This window comes from Gopherus flavomarginatus, chromosome 5, assembly GCF_025201925.1.
Source record: "Gopherus flavomarginatus isolate rGopFla2 chromosome 5, rGopFla2.mat.asm, whole genome shotgun sequence".
NCBI lineage: Eukaryota > Metazoa > Chordata > Testudines > Testudinidae > Gopherus > Gopherus flavomarginatus.
Window position 1 is genome coordinate 63,808,299 of NC_066621.1, and position 23,955 is coordinate 63,832,253.

The 23,955-nt window shown below is 40.6% G+C and overlaps 1 protein-coding gene across 1 annotated transcript in view; it reads left to right on the forward strand.

The window, feature by feature from the left end:
* The window catches only part of OVCH2 (ovochymase 2), a 30,640-nt gene extending 6,891 nt beyond the window's left edge, over positions 1 to 23,749 (forward strand). Inside the window, exons 4-21 of the mRNA XM_050955063.1 lie at positions 1,354 to 1,526; positions 3,007 to 3,102; positions 4,209 to 4,360; positions 5,125 to 5,320; positions 7,093 to 7,116; positions 8,793 to 8,883; positions 8,992 to 9,125; positions 10,224 to 10,364; positions 11,490 to 11,620; positions 12,200 to 12,293; positions 13,933 to 14,064; positions 14,329 to 14,400; positions 15,036 to 15,222; positions 18,378 to 18,447; positions 19,536 to 19,731; positions 20,954 to 21,105; positions 21,458 to 21,623; positions 23,629 to 23,749. Coding sequence (XP_050811020.1) covers positions 1,354 to 1,526; positions 3,007 to 3,102; positions 4,209 to 4,360; positions 5,125 to 5,320; positions 7,093 to 7,116; positions 8,793 to 8,883; positions 8,992 to 9,125; positions 10,224 to 10,364; positions 11,490 to 11,620; positions 12,200 to 12,293; positions 13,933 to 14,064; positions 14,329 to 14,400; positions 15,036 to 15,222; positions 18,378 to 18,447; positions 19,536 to 19,731; positions 20,954 to 21,105; positions 21,458 to 21,623; positions 23,629 to 23,639 — 2,218 coding nt within the window. The 3' untranslated portion in view covers positions 23,640 to 23,749. The remainder of the gene's footprint in view (positions 1 to 1,353; positions 1,527 to 3,006; positions 3,103 to 4,208; positions 4,361 to 5,124; positions 5,321 to 7,092; positions 7,117 to 8,792; positions 8,884 to 8,991; positions 9,126 to 10,223; positions 10,365 to 11,489; positions 11,621 to 12,199; positions 12,294 to 13,932; positions 14,065 to 14,328; positions 14,401 to 15,035; positions 15,223 to 18,377; positions 18,448 to 19,535; positions 19,732 to 20,953; positions 21,106 to 21,457; positions 21,624 to 23,628) is intronic.
* Positions 23,750 to 23,955: the final 206 nt, after the last annotated feature.

Genomic DNA, 23,955 nt, shown 5'->3' on the forward strand with positions numbered 1-23,955 from the left:
GCAGAAAACCTGGAGCCGGCCCTGCGCAGCAGGGAGCTGAGGGGAGAAGTAGAAGCTGAATTAGCCTCAGTTTCTGTCCCTTGGCTTAAGCCCTATGAAGTAGCACTTTCATTAAGAGATCAGAAAGCTACCAATGCTTATCAATGTATAGCAGTTACTTTTAAAAAATTAAGAATGACTCATATCACTGAGCAGATTCATCAAAGGGACGGGGGTTCAGTTTTGAACGTTAATAAAGGAAAATGCCTTGTCTGGTTACTACATAATTTTAACAAATTAGGCTGGGATTTTCAGAGGCATCTGAGTGAGTTAGGTGCCAATTCTGTGGAAAGTTAGCACCTAACTCCTTTATGTGCATTTGTAAATCTCAGCCTAAGGAGATGAAAACTGAATTTCTCTGTAGAAAACCAGCACTTCCTAACTACTGGTGTCTAATCTATATGTGCAGTAATTTTGTGTAACTACTGTACTGCATTGCTAATTTCATTGAGATCTAGGATGGAATCCATTTCTATGCAGAGAGCCAGCACAGGGATGATATATCACTTAATGGCACTTATGTCCTCACAATAGGGTCCAAATGGGAATTAAATAGTGTATAGGAGGTGCTTTCCTCTGCACAGTGGTGAATTTCACCTTTACTGTTAGGACACAGAACTGGGAATATTTTGATCTGGGATCTAGTCCTGATTCTGCCACTGACTCACTGGATGATCCTGGGTAAGTCACAGGTTAGTTTCTCTGTGGCTTAATTTTCCCATCTGAAGGGAAAAAAAAATCCATGATCTAATATTGAGAGCACAAGGCTAGAAATAAGGAAGTTCCTGAGTCTGCCACTGACTTGCTGTTTTGCTTGAGCAAGTCACTACTGTGTGCCTCACTTTCCCTATCTTTGTTTGCTTCACATGGGTATTGTGAGGATAATCTATTAATGTTTGTAAAGTGCTTTAAGATCTGTGGATGGGAAGTGCTACATAATGGCAGTCCTTATCAGAGTTGTATGTTATAAAGCCTGAGGGGATGTCTACACTGCATTTGGAGGTGTGACTGCAGCATGTGTAGATATAGCTGGATTCAAGCTGGATTCAATACCAACAGCAGTCAATCTGCAACAGCACAGGCCTCAGCATGGGCTGTACAAGCCCACTCAGGATGCTGAGTATTTACTCAGACAGCTTGCCCATGGTGAAGTCCATGCTTTACTGCTTCCTAAAGTAAAGCTCGCTTGGAGGTGTCTGCACATGCTGCAATCACACCTCTGATTGCAGTACAGACATCCCTAAAAATGCCTATATTTTTCATTGTTGCATTTTTCTACTTTTACTCTTTAAACTTTTACTTTCTATCCTACAGACAGTTACGTGATTACCTGAACATCACTGCCGGAGAACATGATTTAAGTCTCATAGACGAAGGAGAGCAGACACTACCAGTTAAAGCCATCATTAAACACCCAAATTTCAACCCCAAAAGACCAATGAATTATGATATTGCCCTTGTGAAGCTGGATGGTGCTTTCAACTTTAGTAAGGCCACAATTCTATACAATAGTTTGCAATTATAAATATCAAGCTCATAGACCTCCCTGTTAAACATATTTGTTAAAGCATAACTCCTAAGGAGAAATATTTTATGCATAATTTTAAATGCATTTCTTCACAGAAAAAATAATTGTACCATAATGGAGACGGAGAAAAAAGAATACATCAGTGTGCATGTCCTTTGTGTTTTGGAGAAAGAGTAATTAAAGGTCTGGAGGCAAGTCAGAAAAATAACTGAGTTGAATAGACTTATTCACATGGAGCAGAACCTTGAAGAATAGGATATTACTCATTGGAAGTACAGGTGTTAGAATTTGGCCCTAAGTATTTAACTGAAAGGCTTGTGTTGAAAAGAAATTAGGTTTGTGTGTCCACAGAGTGGCACTCCCAGTATGTTCCAGCGGGGCCAGATTAAGGCAATTCAGGGCCATAGACAGTGGTGCTAGAACAATTTGTATAGAGGGGATGGTGAGTGCTGCTGCACCAAACTGTAAACCCTGTATATAATGAAAACCATGTCAAGCCAGGGGTGTGGTAGCACCCTTTGTTCCAGCATCTATGGCCCTAGACATAACATGACATAGGCCGTTTCTATGGCCCTGCTGCCATGTCATCAACCAACTAACCACTTGCAGTAGAGGTGACTGGAGTTCCCCTCTCCTTCCCGTAGAGGCAGACAAAGGACATGGAGTTCTTTGTAACCCCAGTAGTGGCAGCATGGACCCACCTCCATTTGGGAGTAGGAAACAGAGGCAGGGACAGCAGCTTTCATTCGTTCTTTCAGTACTTACTCCAGCAGTCAGGGTTGGCGAGCTGGGCCCACCGCACTCTCTCATTTTACACAGGGGTGTCTCCTGGAGTAGTGTTGACAGTGCCTTCTGGAGCAGTGTGTCTCGATGTTAACACCACATTGAGGTGCATGAGCCAGTTATCTCTCTCAGACCTATTGTTTCAGGTTCTCTGCAGACTCGGGCATGCATTACTGTGTTGTTTACACTTGGTTCACATTTGCATGGTTTCCTTTGCAACCATGACCACCAGATTATTTTTTAATAGGAAAATTTAGATTCTGTTATAGACAGATAGTTTGAGGATCTGAGGGCCTGGGTCTGTAATACCTAACTTAATCTGGTCTTCCATTCTGTCAAACCAACAAATGGCAACACAATGAACCAATGAATTCTTAGGTTAAAAGAATACATTCATCCAATAAAGCACCAGGAAAGAAGGTAACCTCCTCAGAGGTGCTTTGAAAAACAGGCATTGGTTATCAGATGCTGAGGGCATGAATGAGTTTCCAGCAGCTTGTAACAGGTGTCTTTTTCAGATTAACCCTCTGATAGATGTCACGATAAACTACAGTGCTATTTTATTTAAAGGATTAGTTGAGAAGTAAAACAAAGCTTATGTTCTTAGGCTCTTCTTTCAAATGTTTAACAAGAAATACCGTGTATATTCATGGTAGGTTCATCAGTTTTGCCAGCCTGCCTTCCTGATGTGGGTGATAAGTTTGATCCAGGAGATGTTTGTACCACTTGTGGTTGGGGCCGTCTAAAAGAGAGTAAGCCACTGAAGTAACTTTTTAATTTTCTTAGTACTGCTTATAAGCTCCTTTATTTTCTTTTCTATTTAGATGTTTAGCGGTATGTGCAGCCCATCAGATCTACAGACCAGACAAATGGTGTAAACTCTGTGAGAGAGAGTTCTTTTAACTGGGATTATAAGTCTTTGCATTAGACATTTTTCTGACTCTTCAGTTTTGTAACATATTAGGTTGGGTCAGCTTGTATCTGAAAGTTAGAACAGACAATTTAGGCATCTAGGCCACAAGGGGGCCAGGAAGAAAACAGCAGGTATGAATCAGAATTGGAACCTCAAGACAGGGCTTAAGTGGTACAATGGCTTTGTGTGGCCCCTCTGTACTGTGCACAAGAGTAAATTTCACCCTGAATGCATTACAGAAGTACTGGTAGTTTGCCAAAGGAGATTGTGGATGCAGGCGGTATAAATTCAAGTCCTCCTACATATCCAAGTATTTTATTTTGAACATTTGAACTTTTCTTTTAGTTCAACTGTCTGAGGGTGGAATAGTTTTGCTTTTTCTTTAAAGGAGAACTGAAATTCTTTCTATATGTATCAATAAGGGTTTTATAACACACTTAAAATACATCTGCGGTATATATGAAAATCTTAACATCAGGAGCTGTATTTCATATGTTACAAAAATGATCCAGTTTCATAGGGTGAAAAGGTCAGGGAGAGGTTTTGCATGAAAACAGGACTTTTTGGGTGGGGGGAACAAGCTGATTTTTGTTTTAAAAGTGGTCTCTTTTTAATGAAAACATGTTTTCTAAGGCTCATATCCTGCAATGGCCTCTGCATGGGCAGATCCCAGTGCCTGCACAGATGTCACTACTGGATAGTGGCTGACATTTTCAAATCAAGACAGCTGAAATTTTATGCAGCCAAGGATCAATATTTGATTTGAAATATATACATCCACATAAAACTCACACATTCATATACACAACGGCTGTTTCTCAAAATACAACATTTAGAAGATGAAACTTCACCAACCCCCCCACCAAAACTATCATTATCCACTGAACTTTCAGTTCACCTTTCAGTATGTCTAGCAAACTAGTTTCCTTATTTTTTCTTTTTTAGATGGAATCCTCCCTCAGGTCTTGCATGAAGTAGACTTGCCAATCATAGACAACAAGGAATGTTCTAGAGCTTTGTCAACCTTACGGAATCCGATCCGAGGAGACACTTTAATGTGTGCTGGATTTCCAGATGGAGGAAAGGATGCATGCCAGGTTGGTGGAACAGATAGCCTTGCAGACCATGCTGTAGCTCACATATGTGTGTGTCTGTGTTTGAGTTAATAGACATACTCTGTAATATGATAGGCATTGTAATCCATTTGATATTTTTAACTCTTCAAGGATGGCCAGTATAATCCACTTATGACTTCACTCCATTTTATTCTCACATCCCTTGTGGTATGGGTTCCTCAAACTTACTTAGGGTTTGGAGAACCTTTCAGGTTAGCCTTTTGGAACATGTCCCAGTGCAATCACACTTGGAACTTCCCATATTCAGAACACTTCATAAGCATTAACTAATGAAGCCTCATAATATCCCAGGGAGGTAACAAACAAAGTGGTGCTCTGATTATCAAGAAGGAAAAACTGAGGCATGGAAGTTAAATGACACACTCCTGGCCACAGAGGGAGTCAATGTCAAAATCAAAACTAGAACTCAAGAGTTCCTCGCTTCAGTTCTGTGCTAAGGCCACTCTGGCACTAAAAAATGTGGATATGCATTTTGGAGACAGGGAACATGTTTGTCTATCTGTTTTTAACTCCCTCCCACAATGATCCTGACTAAATACAGCAAGTCCAGCTATGGAGGCACAGTCTCATTTCCTTGGTTGTCTTAAAGGGACATGCCCTAAAATAACAGGGGGATTACTCCTGTACAAAATACAGCTGGATTTTTTCTGGAATCATCCAGAGGGAGTTCATGCTTGCTTAGTCACATATATGCTTTATATTAAGATGGGTTACCTTTATTATAGGGTGATTCTGGAGGCCCTCTTTTGTGTAGGCGTAAGCATGGTGCCTGGACTCTAGCGGGGGTGACCTCCTGGGGTATGGGATGTGCTCGGAGCTGGAATGATAACATGAGGAAAAAGTATAATCAGAGAGGATCACCAGGGGTTTTCACAGATCTCCGTAAGGTGCTCTCCTGGATTCAAGAAAACGTCAATACTGGTAATAAAACCTTCATAAATACTTTAGTAATAAGTAGGAGTAAAGACTTCCTGGTGTGTTCTTCATGGTTCCAAATTTTTCTTTTCTTTTTTAAGCTTTGCTTCATAGCAAATAACTATTATGGATTTCATTATGTGTCTAGCTGGACAGCACTTTGATTGCTGATAGAATAGAAAGGTAATTGTTTAGAACTGTTGCAAATGGTGAGTATTTTATTATCATTTTATTTTATCTTCTCCCTGGAAAACAATTGAGTTTCAAGGATTGAATTCAGTTAGTATGTTAAAGTGGAACTTTCATTCATTTACACCCTTTTCATTAATTTACAGCAGAATATTGGTGATCTTTTGGCCCCAAACCTGCACTTTTTGAAGTCAATGGGAGCTTTTCTTGAGTGAGCTGTGCTGGGTCAGGCATTGTAACTGTATGGAGAAGTCCATACTCGCATGAGTTCTCCACCTCTCACACCTATTCCCTCGCTGTGAACAGAGGGTGAAATTCACTGTTTTGCAGAGGGTCAGCATAAGGATTATTCACCACTTCTAAATTAATGGGGCTGATTACTTAAATGGTGCATAGGCTTTTTGCTGTCACTCTACATAAGGGTGAATTTTACTTAAAGAGCAGTTATAAATTGAGCTAATATTTTCTTCAAATTTGGGCTATTTTCTTTAAATGAGATCAAGGATTGTGGGAGTATGAGTGGAGACAAATATGCATTAGCTGAGATTCACATATACTGTCTGGAATACATTTTTTTCCACAGAATATTTAAACAAAAAAAATTTTTAAAAAGTTTTTAGTGAAAATGTCACTGCAAAGTTTCAACTTTTGATTTGAAAAACTGAAATATAAAAAACTGAAATCAAATAAAAAAACAAACATTTTGTTTCCAGGGTTTTGGTTTCTAATGAAAAATTGAAATGTCTTGAGGAAAGCATCTGCTTTCCATGCAGATTTTCATTTAATTGAAATTCCAATTTTCCATCAAGAAAACATTTGAATGGAAAATTTATTAGCCCTATTCATATACTATTTTTCTTTATTACTTACATTGGTTATTCTGCTTAAATTATTTGGAAATAACCTAGCTCAACATAAAAAGGGGTGCTTTAGAAGCAGCCCATAAAATATCATAAATTCCATTTGCACCCACCTTATGGCCCCTTCGCAATGTCAGATCAGTACAACATCTGAGCATCTGAGCATCTGGCCCAGAATGTCATTTTTATGACACTACCAGCCAGATTCTGCCCCCCTTATTTTGCTAAGTAGTACCTTACTCCACAAGTAATCACATTCAACTCAATGGGACTACTCAGAATAGGATGCTACTCTACTTGATTAAGGACTTGTCTGCATATGAGTTATTCTGGAATGGCTATGTGTGTGGGCACACTTTCTTATTCCGGAATGAGTGCCTTTTTCTGAACTAGCTTAATCCACTTGAAAATAGATTAAACTAAACTGATAAAAAGTGCTATTATTCCAGAATAGGTGTGTCCACATATGGAGTTATTCTGGAATACCCATTTTAAAATTCACACCCCCATCTTATTCCAGAATTACTTTCATGTGACTGCGGACAAACCCTACAGATGGCAAAGTCTGGCCCAGAGTTAGCAATTTCTGATTGAAAATAGAAGTTTGATTAAAATTCACTGTAGTTTTTACAAACTTATTCATTCCAATAAAGGCAAAGTGTACAGACGATTTGTCATGACACTGAATGTGCTTCTCTAAAATCCCCTTTTTTTCCTTCCCCAAATCAGATTTGAAAATGAAAAGTTCTACAGGTGAGTTCTTTAAACTTCTACCTGTGTTAGCGATATTAAGGCAAATGATATAAAAACTCTATTATTGTTACATTAGGTATGATGGGGAAAAATACATATTTATGGTCTGATCTTGTAAACAATTAAACCCTGAATCAGCAAAGCATTTGAGCATGTGTTTAAAGTTTAAGCTCATGCTTAAGTCTTTACTCACGAAAGCACCTAAGAGTGTGCTTAAATATAGTTGACCTCAGAAAGGTCAATGGGATTTTTAAAAAAATCCTTTAGAGCACCTAATATAAAAAAAGAAATGTTTTCATTCATTTTTATTTGCATTCCTTGTAAACAGATATTTTTAAAAATAGTTAAATATTCCCCTGCAGTGTAGGAATGAAAAGTCAAATAGTACATGAGAACCAGAAACTTAGTGAGCATATTTTAAAATGTTATGTGTAAAAAATAGAGTTTGGGGTTTGCATTCTTCTTTTCTACTAAGTAGTTGTACTCTTTAGTAAACAAGTAGGTTTATTTATAGGGCAGTCAATCACAGTTAATTCATGCAATTAATGCAAAACAAATTAACTAGATTAAAAAATATAGTCACTATTAATCACTGTTTAATCACACTGTTAAACAATAATAGAATACCAATTTAAATTTATTATAAATATTTTGGTTATTTAACTACATTTTCAAATATATTGATTTAAATTACAACAGAGAATACAAAGTGTACAGTGCTCACTGTATATTATTATTTTTATTATAAATATTTGCGCTGTAAGAAGATAAACAAAAGAAATAGTATATTTTTCAATTTACCTCCTACAAGTCCACTCAGTTCTACTTGTTCAGCCAATCGCTAAGACAAGTTTTACATTTATGGGAGATAATGCTGCCTGCTTATTTTCAATGTCACATGAAAGTGAAAACAGATATTTGCATGGCACTATTATAGTTGGCATTGAAAGGTATTTACGTGCCAGATACGCTAAACGTTCGTATGTTTCTTCATGCTTCCACTTGTAGGATCTTAAGTTTTACATTGTTTTGTTTTTGAGTGCAGTTATGTTAATAATAATAATAATAATAATTCTACTTTTATAAATTGCATTTTCACTGTAAAGAGATTGCTCTACAGTACTTGTACGAGGTGAATTGAAAAATATAGTTTTTTGTTTTTTTTACAGTGCAAATATTTAATCACAAATAATATAAAATGAAGACTGTACACTTTGTATTCTGTGTTATAGTTGAAATCATCCAAAATATTTAAATAAATTTAAATTGGTATTCTATTATTGTTTAACAGTGCGATTAAAACTGTGATTAATTGTGACTATTTTTTTAATCTTGCAATTAATTTCTTGTCATTATTTTTTAATTGTTTGACAGTCCTTACGATAAAAATGTTGCACTAATGCTCTTATAGTACAAATATAAAGGGATTTAGATTTTTTTTTTCTGGGCCTCACTGTGCATCAAAACTTTGCTGTCTGTTCACATATCTGTGAATAAAGGGGTAAGCAGGAGGGGGACACAATACAAATCTAATCTTGTGACAAAAATGTATCTGGAAATTTTAAAACTGTAATCTCGTAATCCTCCTTACATGCTAGATGAGCTTTTGGGAGTAGCAGATGAATGTGTCTCAAACCTGATTTTCTGTTGTTTCATTTCAAACCCCCACAATGCAGCATCATGTAGCATCCAGGATGGTAAACTCGCCAGCAATGAAGGTGAATTACATTTCCCAGAAAGTACCAAACTTTTCTATCAAAACAACCAGTGAGTAGATGCAAGCATTCCTTTTTCAGAAGCTACATGCAATGATCTTGCAGCTGTAGCTTATTGTTTAACTGAAGACAAGAACTCATCCAGTTTGTGTCATTGCAGGTTGTGTGTGTGGACTCTGCTGGTCCCAGAAGGAATGCATATACTACTTAATTTCTCCCACTTTGATGTGGAGTCAGAGACGTTCTGTGACTATGATTCTTTGTCAGTGTATTCGAAAGATGACAGACTTGTTGGTGAGTTGTTTTTCAGTGATTCTATGAAATATTTTCATAGAGTCCTTCAATAAAATTTAAAGTTATAATAGAAACTGGATCCACTGGTGTCAGACTGTGTGTGTGATGTCACTGATCCCACTGAACTCATGCTTGCAAGTTATATGTTATGTCTCCCTCAAGAGCTTGGCCACTAGATGATAGCAGTTTACTACTTCTGCTAGCTAATGGTGTTACCCTTTAACCTCAAGTGGTAAAGACTTGTCTGAGAGCAGCTCTGTCCACTGCAGCCCCATTGGGGTCCCTTCCTTCTGCTGCACTAGTGCAAGGTTCGGAGCAGTGAGACCTGAGCCTGACCACTGTCCGAGAAAGGGAGCTGAAATGTACAGACCAGCAGTGTGATGTGCTTGCTGCTGTGAGCTCCGGGAGGCTGTGCTGCCTCAGTGTGTGCTCTCCCAGTGATCTGGCTTATGCTGCTGTGCTCCCACCCTGTCTGTCTGGAGTGCCAGGGAGCTGTCTGTCTGCTGAGTAATAGACACAACCCCTCCTGGCCTTGAGCGTGGCTACTGGAGCGTTCCTAGCCCTCTGCCAGGCAGTGGCCATGCTGTACAGTCCCTTGTGCATTTACTGATATGTTTTGCATTGTAAATATTAAAGCAGGAGCTGCCTTGAGCCATTTTATAAATTCCAGAAAATAAAGCCTGTTAGCCTTTTTTTTAAAAACTTTTTTAAAAACAAAAAGTTCCTTGGTTGAAAGCCTGCTGACCATTCATGCAGCAGTGAGTGGTATTACCTAGTTATTGCAATTTATTGGGCGAAAATGTTTGCAGGAGGAACTGGAGGTTCAGTGAAATGATAATGAGCCAGCACAGAGGATAATAGTTTCTAGCTTTGGGGCTTTTTCTAGCTTTTACAGCTGTAAAAGCTTTTGGACTTTTGAAAAGCCCAAACTGAGGGGGCTGTAAGAATTCTAGTTATATCTGTGTACTTTTGATTTCTTTTATGACCAAATACTGTAGCTGAGGTTTTATTATTTTGATGTGTATATATTTTCTCAACTAACTTTACTATCTTTTTTTTAAAATGATCGTTTTCTAATAATAAATACGTAATTTGCAGGGAGATTCTGTGGGGTTGAGTCTCCACTACCTATTTTGGTCAGCTCCAATGGTATAAAGCTGAAATTTGTCTCTGATAACAAGGTATCTGGAACTGGATTTTCAATGGTGTACAGAGCTCTTTCACCAGATGCTCTTCCTGGTAAGTGTTAGTGCTGTATTATATCTTCCCTGTTAATTCAAGAATGCATTGGATTTTATACAATGAAGTTATCTGTTCTGAGACCTATGTAGTTGCATTGTCAGGCACATGGCCTGAGGAAGTGGGGATGGATCTTGATTAAATTCAGACTGAGGCTTGGGTTGAGGCTGAAAAAGCACTAGCATAAAGGATGATGGTGTGTGAGTTCTCTTTCTAAGCAGATGATGGGATGGAGAGGACAAGGGAACTAGCTGCAAATGGGACTACCAGGGGGCTGTCCTGAAAAACCCTTTTGCTATGAGGAATTAGGAGAGAGATTGTCGCAGTGAGAGGCCCCCCTGTAATTTCCTCCCCACCAACCAAATGGGATCACATCCTGTTCCCTATAGCACAGGGGTATTCTGAAGCTTATTTAATTAATTAATATTTGTAAAGTGACAGAGATCCTCAGGCAAAAGATGCTATAAAGGATCCTGAGTCCAATCACTCCTTCTTAGCAGGGAATCTAAGGGAGACTGCTAAGTAGGAGGAAATATTTTTGGGTAGGGTTTGTTTTCCCCATGGAACAAGTCCCAGGGCCAGCCTCCAAATCTGGAAGATCCCCATATCGAACAGAGAGAGGCTTTGTGTCTCTGTGACTCTGCTTCATTCCTTGGCAGAGTGATTCCTTTTCAAAGGCTTCTGCAGCTGTGTGGCAACTCCCTCCAGCACTCCTCTTAAAGGAGATTGACATCTGGAGGAAGCACATCCATTGGCCATGTTACCTTTCCAACGTGAGGGGTATAGGGTGGAGGCGAAGTGCAGCTCCCTGGCCTTTTCTTGTCACCCTCATTCTGCTGTGGCTCTGCTTGGATCCCAGTACCTGCAGAGTGCTCTCTGAAGGGCTGGGAGAAGAACCTTACATTACTGCAGTGGGATGGCTCTCTCTTCCATCTGGGAGAGGGATAATCTGAGGGGAGAGGGTTCCCTCTATGCATGGATCACACTAATGGGCCAAATCATTCTCCCTTTCTTTTTCTGCAGTTCACCTGTGAGAGTGCTGTTCAGGATTTGAAGTTAATGGACGGACAATTAATAGGAAAACACTTGATTCCCTTTGATTTTTGTTTTCCTATGTGTTTCTAGATTCTGGCTGCAGGTCCTTAGCTGTCCTCTTTGAAGGAGGAGTGATACAAAGTATGAACTATCCTGAGCCCTACAACAATCTGGCAGACTGTCACTGGATTGTTCATGCTCCAGAGAGCCACGTAATCAAGGTACAATGCAGGAAGGTCTTACACCTTTCATTCTGTGCAGATCATTTCTTTTGGAAAGAAATAAGTCATACGCTAAGAGCTGGCAACGAAAGCTTATTTTAGTTGCACCTTCAATTCTTGTGTTGTGCTGCTGGGTCCAGTGCATGGCTGTTACATTCCACCCCAAAACCAGCTGTGTTCTCATGATATTTCAGATTTATTAGAACTGTAACAAAGTTTGGAATCATTTAGACTCAGTCTGCTTGCACTAGTTGTAAATTGTGGATCTGGATCCAGGTCTAAATGCAGATTTCTCCAAAGTTTTGGAGATGTTTGAATTGGGTGTTTTGGTTCATTACTAATGTAAATTAAAAGTATATTTCTCTTATTAGCTATGAACATAATGATTTTCCTCCTATTAGCCTTTTGTTGAAGACAAAACAGAGCATCAGTTTAACATCGCATAGATCTTCTGTCAGGGGACTGTATCCTATCCTTAGAGGAGCAAGAGGACCTTAGAGGGTATTAAAGATCAGTAGTCGGTCTTCCCATCTCTTACTACTAGCTCTATAATCTAATTCTTTCCTTTTTCTTTTTAAGCTTACATATGAGTATTTTGAAATAGAGGAAAATGAAGACTGCTCCTATGACTCTGTAACAGCATATGAGGATGTAACAAAAGAGGAAGAAATAGGTTGGTTTTTTTTTTATTTTGAATCCAGGTCATTAATTCAGACCTGGCTTCTGTTGTTCTCATTTTGTATCTCCAAACACTATAATTTAGCAAGTAAAAACTTGATAGCCTGTAAAGCCAAGTAACAAATCAAAAAAGAGCAATTCCCCTCTACTGCCACTAGATGCTGAACTGAATACTATTCTCAGTATGGTACACACTGACATTTTTCACCACTGATCCTTTTCAGAGGAACATTATCTACTATCCATTTACTTAGATAGAGAAACATATATCCAAGATTTTAATGATGTAGATATTTAAATTGTATGCTAAATGCAGTGCTTAGGAAATACTGCCAGATATTTGTTTTGCAGCACTAGTGTTTGATGCATTGATTATACAAAACACCTGAGGTGACCTGAGTTCAGTTTGCTTTTCAGAGGCTTGTTGTTCTTCACTATCCCTGTTGAATATTGGTGTAACTCTCATTAACTTCACTGGAATTGCTCCTGGTTTATGGCAGTGTACCAGTAAGTTAGAGGAGAATTGGGCCCAAGGACTTGTTCTTTGGTTTGTCCAGGGCTTGGAATGCATAATAGGCCCAAGTCATGCTTGTGCTGGTGCTAGTGTTGGAGCAAAGGCACAGGGGATGTAGCTTGTGCCTCCCTTTATTCAGGGACTGCTGGGGACCAGATGGGCCCTTGATGGTCTAAGGAAGTCCTCAGAATTGCCTTAACGTGCACCTCCCACAATGACTCCCATAGGCTGTGCAGGAGTACAGGACTGCCATGGCCAATGCCTGGCCACTCCAGCCATCTCATCCATGGGATTGGGTGGAGTGGGATTCCTGCACCAGGGATATTTCCCAGGATAGTCTTATGGTTACTTTCAGCCCCTTTGCGGCAGCACAGCAAGGCTGAATTCATCTGTAGGCTTTGATTGCTCTTTACTGACCAAAATTGGCTTTTTTTGGAGGAACCTGAAAGCAGCTGGAGAGTGTTGTTGTACTATTGGGGGCAGCTCTGTGTCTTTGGAAGGTAACAGTAGTTTTTTCTGAGATGAGAAGGTGCGAGGAAAAGGGACATCAAATGTCTAACGGTATGGTACCATTTGTAAATAACAAATTATATTCATTTTTTGTAATAACTTGATCAGTTAATGACAGTAGGATGCTTGGATGCAAGGAAAGCCAAATCCCCAATGTATTACTCCCACAGTTGTGAAACATGATGAAGAGGACACAAAATACCCACAACAGAACTGACAGATATAAATCTATGAACGAATGTTCCACAAATCCTCATCTTGATAGCTGAGGTTAGACATGGACCAAGATCTAATTATCCTGAGACCTGGGAGGGATCTGAAAACCTAAACCCAAAATTGAATTTTGCAAATTGCTTCTATATTTATGAACCAAAATCCTGGATTCAAACTCCTTGGATTTTTGGGAAGTTCGGAATTTGGATCGAAATATTGTTGCTGAGTTCCATGAGAGATCTTTTTAACATATACAAAACTAGGTTTCTTTCCAATCATATCTGTGTTTTGGAAAAAGTGTGCTGCTTCTTTCTTCCTTGCTCTTTTCTTCTGTTGCCAGTAAAATATATGATAAGAGTTATATTTAATCATTTGTAAATCTTGGGTCTGTCTTTAGCTAGGTCTTGTGGGTTTGCTGTCCCAGCACCCGTTTTGAGCACATCCAGCGTGATGCTGATCATCTTTCATTCAGATGAAACCGAGACCTTTGGGGGATTCCGAGCCATGTTCTCCTTCATTCATGTAACAGGTAAAAGAATTGAAACATAATGTATATGTGACAGCCTGCTTTGCCTTGGGGGCAGCATGGGGGCTCTACAGTGAATCTTGGTATTTCACCTGGTTTTGCTCTGGGTAAGTCTCCCAGTAAAATGTAACTGAAGATTTCCATCATCAGATGTTGTCCCCCTGTAGACAGGTTTCTAAAATCACAAGAAATTACTAGTTTGTCTCTGCGACAAAACCAGGAGTAACTTCATTAGAAATGCACTAATATGCTATTTTCACTTGCTAGATTTAAACATATCAGATTTGAACAATGAAACAGCACTTCCTGAGGGTCTAAATACCACCACAGAAATTCTAGGTAAGTGAGCCTGTGATACGCCTTCTTCAGTGGGAATGTAGTACAATTTGGGGGGGAAGGAGGGGAGAAGAATGGCTTATGATTGTACCTTGAGTTGCTCCAAGATGCTCCAGTTAAGAAGAACTAAAGAAATAAAGGTGTAAAGAAATAAAGAGTTGGCTTTAGAGTAGTAGGGCCTGATTCTCTGGTGCTGCACCTTGTGCAGTCACTCACACCAGTAAAATGTGGGTTTAAAATGCCACTATTTTGATTTGGTAACGTTTTGCAAAAAACCACTTTGTACTAGTGTAAATGATAACACCAGGCACTGGAGAAACATGCCTGTACTTTTAGAAATTATCTTCTTACACCTAAAGGTTTATAGACTGAGATGAATCCTTAATTTACTGCAGACCTAAGGCTAATTAACTGTACTGTAGATGATCTTACTCTTATAAATAGGCTCTGTTTCTGCAATGAACATCTTCTTTTGGCAGTGGTGTCCCTACACGTTTTGATGCATTGCAGTGGGGGAGGTTTAGGGTTTAGGGTAGGCTACCGCCACAGTAAATGCAGTCAAGCAAATGTAAACTCTGTCCCCAACTGAAAACTGAACTCTCCCTGAGTATATAAACCCTTTCTGTTCCATATAACAGATGACATCTGTGGAGTGCCTTCAAATCAGCCCAGGTTTCTCTTCAGTAGGATAATGGGTGGTGAGGAAGCTGTCCCTTACTCATGGCCTTGGCAGGTCAGCATACAGATTTCAGCCGAGCACATCTGTGGAGGAGCAGCTCTTACCAAAGAGTGGGTTGTCACAGCTGCTCACTGCTTTAATTATAAGTAGGTACACGTGGGAAGAAGATACTATAAGATTTCTATGGGGAGTTCTTTATCACAAGATGTCATGTACAATGTGATGTATGCTTTTGGATTTTGTTCTATTAGATTGGTGTAAAGCATGGGCAGCTAACATCTTCTCATACAATTAATTTGACACTAGGGGATACTGACAAGATTTATAGTCCCCAAATCTATCTGCCAGCCCTGGGGAATTCCTCCCTGATTGTCCTGTGCCTCTCCAAAGCATGAACTGCCAGGGCCCATCCACAAATCCAGAAGATCCCTCAGAATCTGTTTAGACTCTGAGATATCAACAGGAGGCCTGGTCTATCTGCCCAGAGGGTTGTGATAGGCTTGTCATTATTAAGAAACTCATAAACCCACAGATCCTATTCCTTGTTACCGGTGTTGGGGGGGACACTTTTATGGAAGGAGTTAATCATAGATCTGGACAGCAGCAGCTCCCTCTAAAAATATATTTTCCAATAAGTACTGTAACTCTTTTAAGTGTTTTCTAGATCATTTGTAATGAATCTTATATGACTGTTTTCATTTTCTAATTTAATGAAAAGCACATATATATCCTCCTGTTCTTACTATCAGGTTTTCTTTCCACAGCAGGGGCTCTCTTTCTGCAAGAGCTTCTTCTCCCAGGGTTCACCCTAGAAATTCTGGTCCATTTTCAAATAATTTTGAGATTGTCTTTAAAGATCAGAGGTCAAATTTTCAGAAGTGACTCGACATTTAGGGTCCTAAACCCCACTGATTTTTTTTTAACGGAACTTAAGCTCTGAACTGCCTAAGCCGTTTCTGAAAATGGGACTTAGGTGGCTTTGGAAATTTTACCCCACGTGTCCTGATTTCCTTTATTTAAAAAAACAAAAGAAAACAACCCTATGAGAACTGTGGTCAGAGGAAAATTCTACTTTGCATGATATCATCCCATCAGAATCTTTATATGACCTCTAGTGGTTCTGCATTAATTGATTTAGTCAATCCTTCAGCGTTTTTGTTGTCTCAACAAAAAGAGAAACAACTGTAAAGGGTATGGCAGGGTTTTTCTGTTGTGTTTTTTTTATCTCTGTGATTCTGTTAATCATTTTTAATTTTTTTAATAAAAAACTGACATGAAACTAAAAAAATGGTGTTAAGTGTTGGTTTTGTCCCTAGCATAGACTCATAGACTCTAGGACTGGAAGGGACCTCAAGAGGCCATCGAGTCCAGTCCCCTGCCCTCATGGCAGGACCAAATACTGTCTAGACCATCCCTGATAGACATTTATCTAACCTACTCTTAAATATCTCCAGAGATGGAGATTCCACAACCTCCCTAGGCAATTTATTCCAGTGTTTAACTACCCTGACAGTTAGGAACTTTTTCCTAATGTCCAACCTAAATCTCCCTTGCTGCAGTTTAAGCCCATTGCTTCTTGTTCTATCATTAGAGGCTAAGGTGAACAAGTTTTCTCCCTCCTCCTGATTACACCCTTTTAGATACCTGAAAACTGCTATCATGTCCGCTCTCAGTCTTCTCTTTTCCAAACTAAATAAACCCAATTCTTTCAGCCTTCCTTCATAGGTCATGTTCTCAAGACCTTTAATCATTCTGGTTGCTCTTCTCTGGACCCTCTCCAATTTCTCCACATCTTTCTTGAAATGCAGTGCCCAGAACAGGACACAATGTTCCAGTTGAGGCCTAACCAGCACAGAGTAGAGCGGAAGAATGACTTCTCATGTCTTGTTTTCAACACACCTGTTAATGCATCCCAGAATCACGTTTGCTTTTTTTGCAACAGTATCACACTCTTGACTCATATTTAGCTTGTGGTCCATTATGACCCCGAGATCTCTTGCTGCCATACTCCTTCCTAGACAGTCTCTTCTCATTCTGTATGTATGAAACTGATTGTTCCTTCCTAAGTGGAGCACTTTGCATTTGTCTTTATTGAACTTCATCCGGTTTATCTCAGACCATTTCTCCAATATGTCCAGCTCATTTTGAATTTTGACTCTGTCCTCCAAAGCAGTTGCAATCCCTCCCAGTTTGGTATCGTCTGCAAACTTAATAAGCATACTTTCTATGCCAACATCTAAGTCGTTGATGAAGATATTGAACAGAGCCGGTCCCAAAACAGACCCCTGCGGAACCCCACTTGTTATACCTTTCCAGCAGGATTGGGAGCCATTCATAACTACTCTCTGAGTATGGTTATCCAGCCAGTTATGCACTCACCTTATAGTAGCCCCATCTAAATTGTATTTGCCTAGTTTATCGATAAGAATATCATGCGAGACCGTATCAAATGCCTTACTAAAGTCTAGGTATACCACATCCACCGCTTCTCCATTATCCACAAGACTCGTTATCCTATCAAAGAAAGCCATCAGATTAGTTTGACATGATTTGTTCTTTACAAATCCATGCTGGCTATTCCCTATCACTTTACCACCTTCCAAGTGTTTGCAGATGATTTCTTTAATTACTTGCTCCATTATCTTCCCTGGCACAGAAGTTAAACTAACTGGTCTGTAGTTTCCTGGGTTGTTTTTATTTCCCTTTTTATAAATGGGCACTATATTTGCCCTTTTCCAGTCTTTTGGAATCTCCTCCGTCTCCCATGACTTTCCAAAGATAATAGCTAGAGGCTCAGATACCTCCTCTATTAACTCCTTGAGTATTCTAGGATGCATTTCATCAGGCCCTGGTGACTTGCAGGCATCTAACTTTTCTAGGTGATTTTTAACTGGCTCTTTTTTTATTTTATCTTCTAAACCTACCCCCTTCCCATAAGCATTCACTATGTTAGACATTCCTTCAGACTTCTCAGTGAAGATCGAAACAAAGAAGTCATTAAGCATCTCTGCCATTTCCAAGCATGTCTGTGTCCTGCTGCTTCTCTAGATGCTTTGCATGAGAATCAGACCCCACAAGCTCTTTCTTCCTGGCCCAAATTATTATTTTGCCTAATCACACTGCCAAGTTACAGGACTTGATCATGCTGCTACTGAAGATATTCCCGTTGATTTATGGGATAGGATTGGGCCCCTGAATTTTAATCTTAGATTCTTAAGGATTAATCATGCCAGAGATTGTTAAATAAACTTCATGGTGAGAACAGCCCTGAGAATGTTCCTGCTTTCTTCTTCTTCTTTAGGGAACAGTACAGAGATTTATGGATGGTGGTTGCTGGACTCCATGATATTACAGAGCAAGAGCACAGTCAGGTATTATGAATTAAACCTGGTTTGTACATTAACTACTTCTCACTAACTGGCAGCATGGAGGATGCAGCAGATTGTTGAGCTGCTGCGCAAATGTTAATGGAGGCTACACATGCGCATGAGGAAGTTTAGGTGCCAGCACAGAACTTGGAAATGAGCAGCAGTGAGCCCCAAACTCTGAGCACTGCTCCCAACTCACAAGTGTGCATGGTGCAAAGGAGAAAGCTCACGGTGGAGGAATGGCTCAGCCACAACTGCTCCAGTATCTTAGCTCTATGTTCTGTAAGACCTGGTGATCGTTGCCAATACAGACGCTGTCTGTTGTCATAGAACAGTGGCAATTCAGTCTGTGTGCAGCCCTTCCGCATCCCATTCTGCTGATTTTAGTTCCTGAATGTCCTACATGTGTATCCCTTACCTATCATGACAAGACAACTACTTTCAAGCAGTTAATCAGTAATAAGGCTACATTTTAGTCACGGGTATTTTTAGTAAAAGTCATAGACAGGTCACAGGCAGTAAACAAAAATTCATGGCCCATGACCTGTCCATGACTTTTACTATATACCCCTAACTAAAACTTGGGCCAGGGGACTGTGGGTGTCAGGGAGAAAGGCTGGGGTGCTGGGTGGTGCTGGTCTGGGACCCCCTCATTGGTGGTTGGAGAGGGGGCTAGGCAGTGGGGTTGACAGGCTCCCTACCCAGGGAGAGGGGCAGCCAAGGGGGCTCTGTGCGCTGCTTCTGCCACAAGCACTGGCTCTGCAGCTCCCATTGGCTGGAAACTTCAGCCAATGGGAGCTGCAGGGGTGGTGCCCCACTGGCCATGCTGCCTAGGAGCTGCAGGGCCATGCTGGTGGGAGCCAGGGAGCGCCCCCAGGTAAGCCACTGCAGAAGTCACGGAGGTCATGGAAGGTCACAGAATCCATGATTTCCATGACCTCTGTGACAGACATGCAGCCTTAATCATTAATAATCTTGGTGGTTCTTCATACACCATAACCAGAGCTCCAGGCACATTCATAAAACTGGAATGATTTAAAGCACCAGGCTCCCAGATCATTTAATGAATTGCTGTGTCTTCCCTTTTCTAGAGAAGATCAGTGAAGCGGTACATTATTCATCAAGATTTTAACGAGATCACTATGGATTCCGATATTGCATTATTGCAATTGACTGAGCCCCTGGAGTTTAATCACTACGTGCGTCCAGTGTGCCTGCCTGAGAAGAATGAGGTGGTTCAGCCTTCTAGGGTGTGCACCACCACAGGGTGGGGTACTCATAATGAAGGTATGCAAGTCTTTTCATTTCATGGAGCTGTGCATACTGCATACTGCAGATATATTTTAACAAACACTATAGGGCACATGAGACAGCGAATCGTATCTTTATTTGGCTCCTAGAAAAGTAATGTGTTAATTGGGAGCTGTTCTTGATTACATGGATGGTGAGGTATGAATGGGGCATGGTAAGAATCAGATATATTAAAATGTGGTACAGTCTGCAGAATGGGAGTACTGGAAACATTGTCACTTGAAACATTTAAAGATGTAGTAAGTGAAGGCCCTGATAAAGGCCCAGTATGAGGCCTGAGGCCTGAACTAAAATAATGGCCAAGACTTTGCTAACATAAAGCAAAGTGAAGCTGTGAGCCAGAGGCAGGCCCTGCTCACAGAAGCTGGCAAGGAAAGGGCTGATGCTGCAAGAAGATACGTACCTAAAAGGTACTGGACACTAGAGATCAGAACATTCACATACTTGCACATTCCACATAGATAACAAAGAACAGACTGACCCATCCCAATGACAGGGGCAAAAGGGTAATATGATGGATAGAGTTGTTTTGTTCAAACCAACATGTACAAGGTGAGAGGCGGCACCTTACTACGTAGAGGGGTTGTACCTTGCTACGTAGAAGGGTTGTACCTCAATACGTCAGGAGTGATGTGTAACTTGTTTGTACCTGTGTATAAGAATGCATCCTTGGGGCGATGTCTTTGTCCGGCCGGGGGGGCAGTGGAAAGTCCCGCCACTGACTGAGCCGAGTCCATTGATTGTGCGTACATATTTGTAGTATGCTTGGTAGACTAAGTAATCTGTGGAGAACTACTACTGTATCCAATGCGGCAATAAACCTGGCTGACGTGCCTTCGTACCTTACTAGACTCTGTGGTCATTGGGGGTTCTCTTCGGGTCTGCTGTGTCAGCTATCTGCTCAGAGCTGGGGCAGCACACAGAGGGAACACACGCACGCAGCCGAGTGATACCAACAAGGAGAGAGCGGAGCAAAGCACCACACCGGTAGCATCTGACAACACACCTCTGACAACAAAAGATAGGACAAAGCATGACAGAATGTCTAGTAGAGAGCAATCCTGCGTTGTCAGGAGGAAGGGCTTGGTGATCCCAGGGGTATTTTTCAGCGCTCGTGTCTATGGCAGGAGGTAGATATATATCAGTGTTCATCACGGGTCTGTGTTTTTGCTGATTTTAAGATATTTTTCATTTCAAGACAGAGAAAAATCCAATAAACTTCAGCAGCTGGAAGTCCCAATCCTAGTCTCCGAGACATGTCAGAATTACTATGTAAACTATCCCAGCAAGGTGACCCAGCGGATGCTCTGTGCTGGATTCCCTCTGGAGGAGGGAAAGGACTCGTGCACAGTAAGTTAACACAAAGTGCCACTATTGTACTTAGCAGGGAACTGAAAAGATCTTTGATTCTGACATAGGGAGTGCTGAGATGTAAGTGGAAAGGTTTGCTTCACTGTGGACAAAAATTACTTACCTGGTACATTGTGAAACAATTTGGCATTCCAACAGTGCCATCAGCTATTCATATTACACACCCACCCACATATCCCCAAAATGGCACATCTTGAGCCTTTGATAAAAAAGGATGAAAAGAAATGAGTTAAGTATGAATCAAACATAAAATGAGTCAAGGTTTGTCATGGCAGCATATTGAAAAGGCAATGTTAATTTGTAACATAAACTAATTTCTCTTACCGTGTAGGGTGACTCAGGTGGACCATTAGTTTGTCCTTCAGAAGAGTCAGGATTTTACACTCTGAGTGGACTAATAAGCTGGGGCTTTGGTTGTGGAAGAAAAAACTACCCAGGAGTATATACAAACGTTGCTGTTTTCATTGACTGGATCAATCACTATATTAACAATACTGGTATGTATTGGGTCGGGGGGGGGGGAGAGAAGCCACAGAGTTTGCTTTAGGTGCCCAGCCGGAGGCACATTAAAAGGGCCTAGTCCTTTTCAGAGGGCAGGTCCTTAGCACTTTCTGAATGGCAGACCCCTTTAACATGTCTCAAATTAGGCACTCGGGAATGGAAGCACTCAAAATCCATAGTCACTTTTGCAAATCTCAGCCTTGACTCTTCATCATATATCAGGGTGGCCAAACCAAAGCTTGTGAGCCACATGAGGCTCTTTTACAGTTAAAGCACAACTCACAGAGCCCTCCACACCCCATTCTCCACCTACCAGACTTGGAGATGGGGGAGAGAGCTCTGAGCATCTGCCCAGTGGGAGGGGGGCTCTCGGGGCCTCTGCCCTGTGGGCCATGCCCGTCAGGGCTTGGGGCTTCAGCCCCACTGCGACTGAAGCTCTGATGCCCAAGACCCTCCCCTTTAGTTAGAGTGACTAGACAACAAATGTGAAAAATCAGGACAGGGGGCGAGGGGGTAATAGGAGCCTATATAAGAAAAAGACCCCAAAATTGGAACTGTCTCTATAAAATCGGGACATCTGGTCACCCTACCTTTAGTCCAGGCAAGCACGCCCTGCAGGGCTGAAGCCCTGAGCCCTGACAGGCGCATCCTGAGCCCAGCTCTTGAACTTCTGAAGGTTATCGTATGCAGCTCAGAGGGCCAGTAAGTTTGGCTACCCCTGTCATATATTATTATTCTTACCTTTGATTCTATTTCTTCAAGTCAGTAGTGTGTTTCCTTAATCTACTTTGCTTTTCCAATTTTTTGAAATGTAATGACACTAGATGACAAAACAATTTCAGTGGCATCTCCATTTATTCCAGCGTATGAACGTATAGTCTTGACAGGTTAGTTGAGAACCCTTGGAAGGTTTCACCAGGGAATCTTTTAAAAGTTTTTCCAGTTGTCATTTTTCTAGAACTACTCAATTTTGTGCTATACAGCTCAAAAGACCAGTTCTAACAGGCCTTGTTGTAGTGCATCCCCAAATAACAAATACAAACTTAGCATATAAATCTGTCAAGGAAAGCAGATTTCTCCTCTGTCAGTAGGGTTCCAGCAGTGTAACTGTTGGCAGAATTTGACCTATAGTGTGTTAATCTGTCTGAACACGTTCCCATACAGTAAAGGCCAAATTCCAAACTCATTGATAGTCTTGAGTCTAGCTTCAGTTAAGTTACCCATTGTTTAACCTGTGTATTTTTGGGGCAGTCACACATTACAGGTTAACATAATTTCAGAAATCTGCAGGTATTAGAAGGAAGATAGGAGAGGGAGGGAATGAAATGAATGTGACGCTTGTGAGTCACGTCACTCAGTGAACTATTGGAAGGTGCTCAAATATGACAGTGATGAGGGTCATGTAAGGACCTGTATTGACTAAAATAAAAAGGCTAGTTTTCAGGAGCTCCCGCAGAAGTCAATGAGAATCTTACCATCAACTTCGATGGGAGTAGAATCAGGCTCCAGCTTTTTCAATTTGAGATCTGTTTTTCAGGTACAGAAGACAATTGTTACAGTACTGGTGGTTTTGCATTTTACTCAGTAACATGAATTGAGTGGGACAGTATCTCTTTATGGGCCAGATCATCAGCTGGTATAAATTGGAGCAGGTTTGTTGACTTCAGCCTAGGAGTGATGATTAGTGCCAATTGAGGATCTTGCTGCAGGTGTCTAAACTTGTTGTGATAGCCACTACAGCAAGGAAGCTGAGTTAAAATGCAGAATAATCCACTTCTCTGCCCCATGGGGTGATTTTTTTTTTAGCAGCAATTTTTAAATTTTGCAATACTTCTGCTAGTTAAGATAATTTAACATTAATTGCCAGTCTTGGTAACATATTTAACTACAGAAATTCTTGCTGAGGGCTTGTTTACATAAAATATAATCAGTATAGAGCTGATGCAACAGCTTTGCTCTCTGTGCTGTTCACTAATATGAATGCATTGCTACCATATGCAGGCAAGGCATAAGGATTTCCAAACTACTCAAACTTTCAAGACAACAGCTAAATTCAGTGAAGATCTGGTACCTCGCATCATCTGCTTCAGCAGTTCTGCCTTCACAATGAAATTCGCCATGACCTCTAGCGACCTTACTTCTGTGACTTCTGGGTGGTTTACAGTTTTCCAAGTAAAGATTAAAATTCCTTTGAATGTGGCTTTTGGACATTAAGCTCCTCATTTTGTATTTAGAAAACTCAGTGGATCTGTAAGATAAGGGATGCATTTCATGGGCTCATATTCATTTTAATCCCTTGCATCTTTTTAATAATATCAACATCCTGTA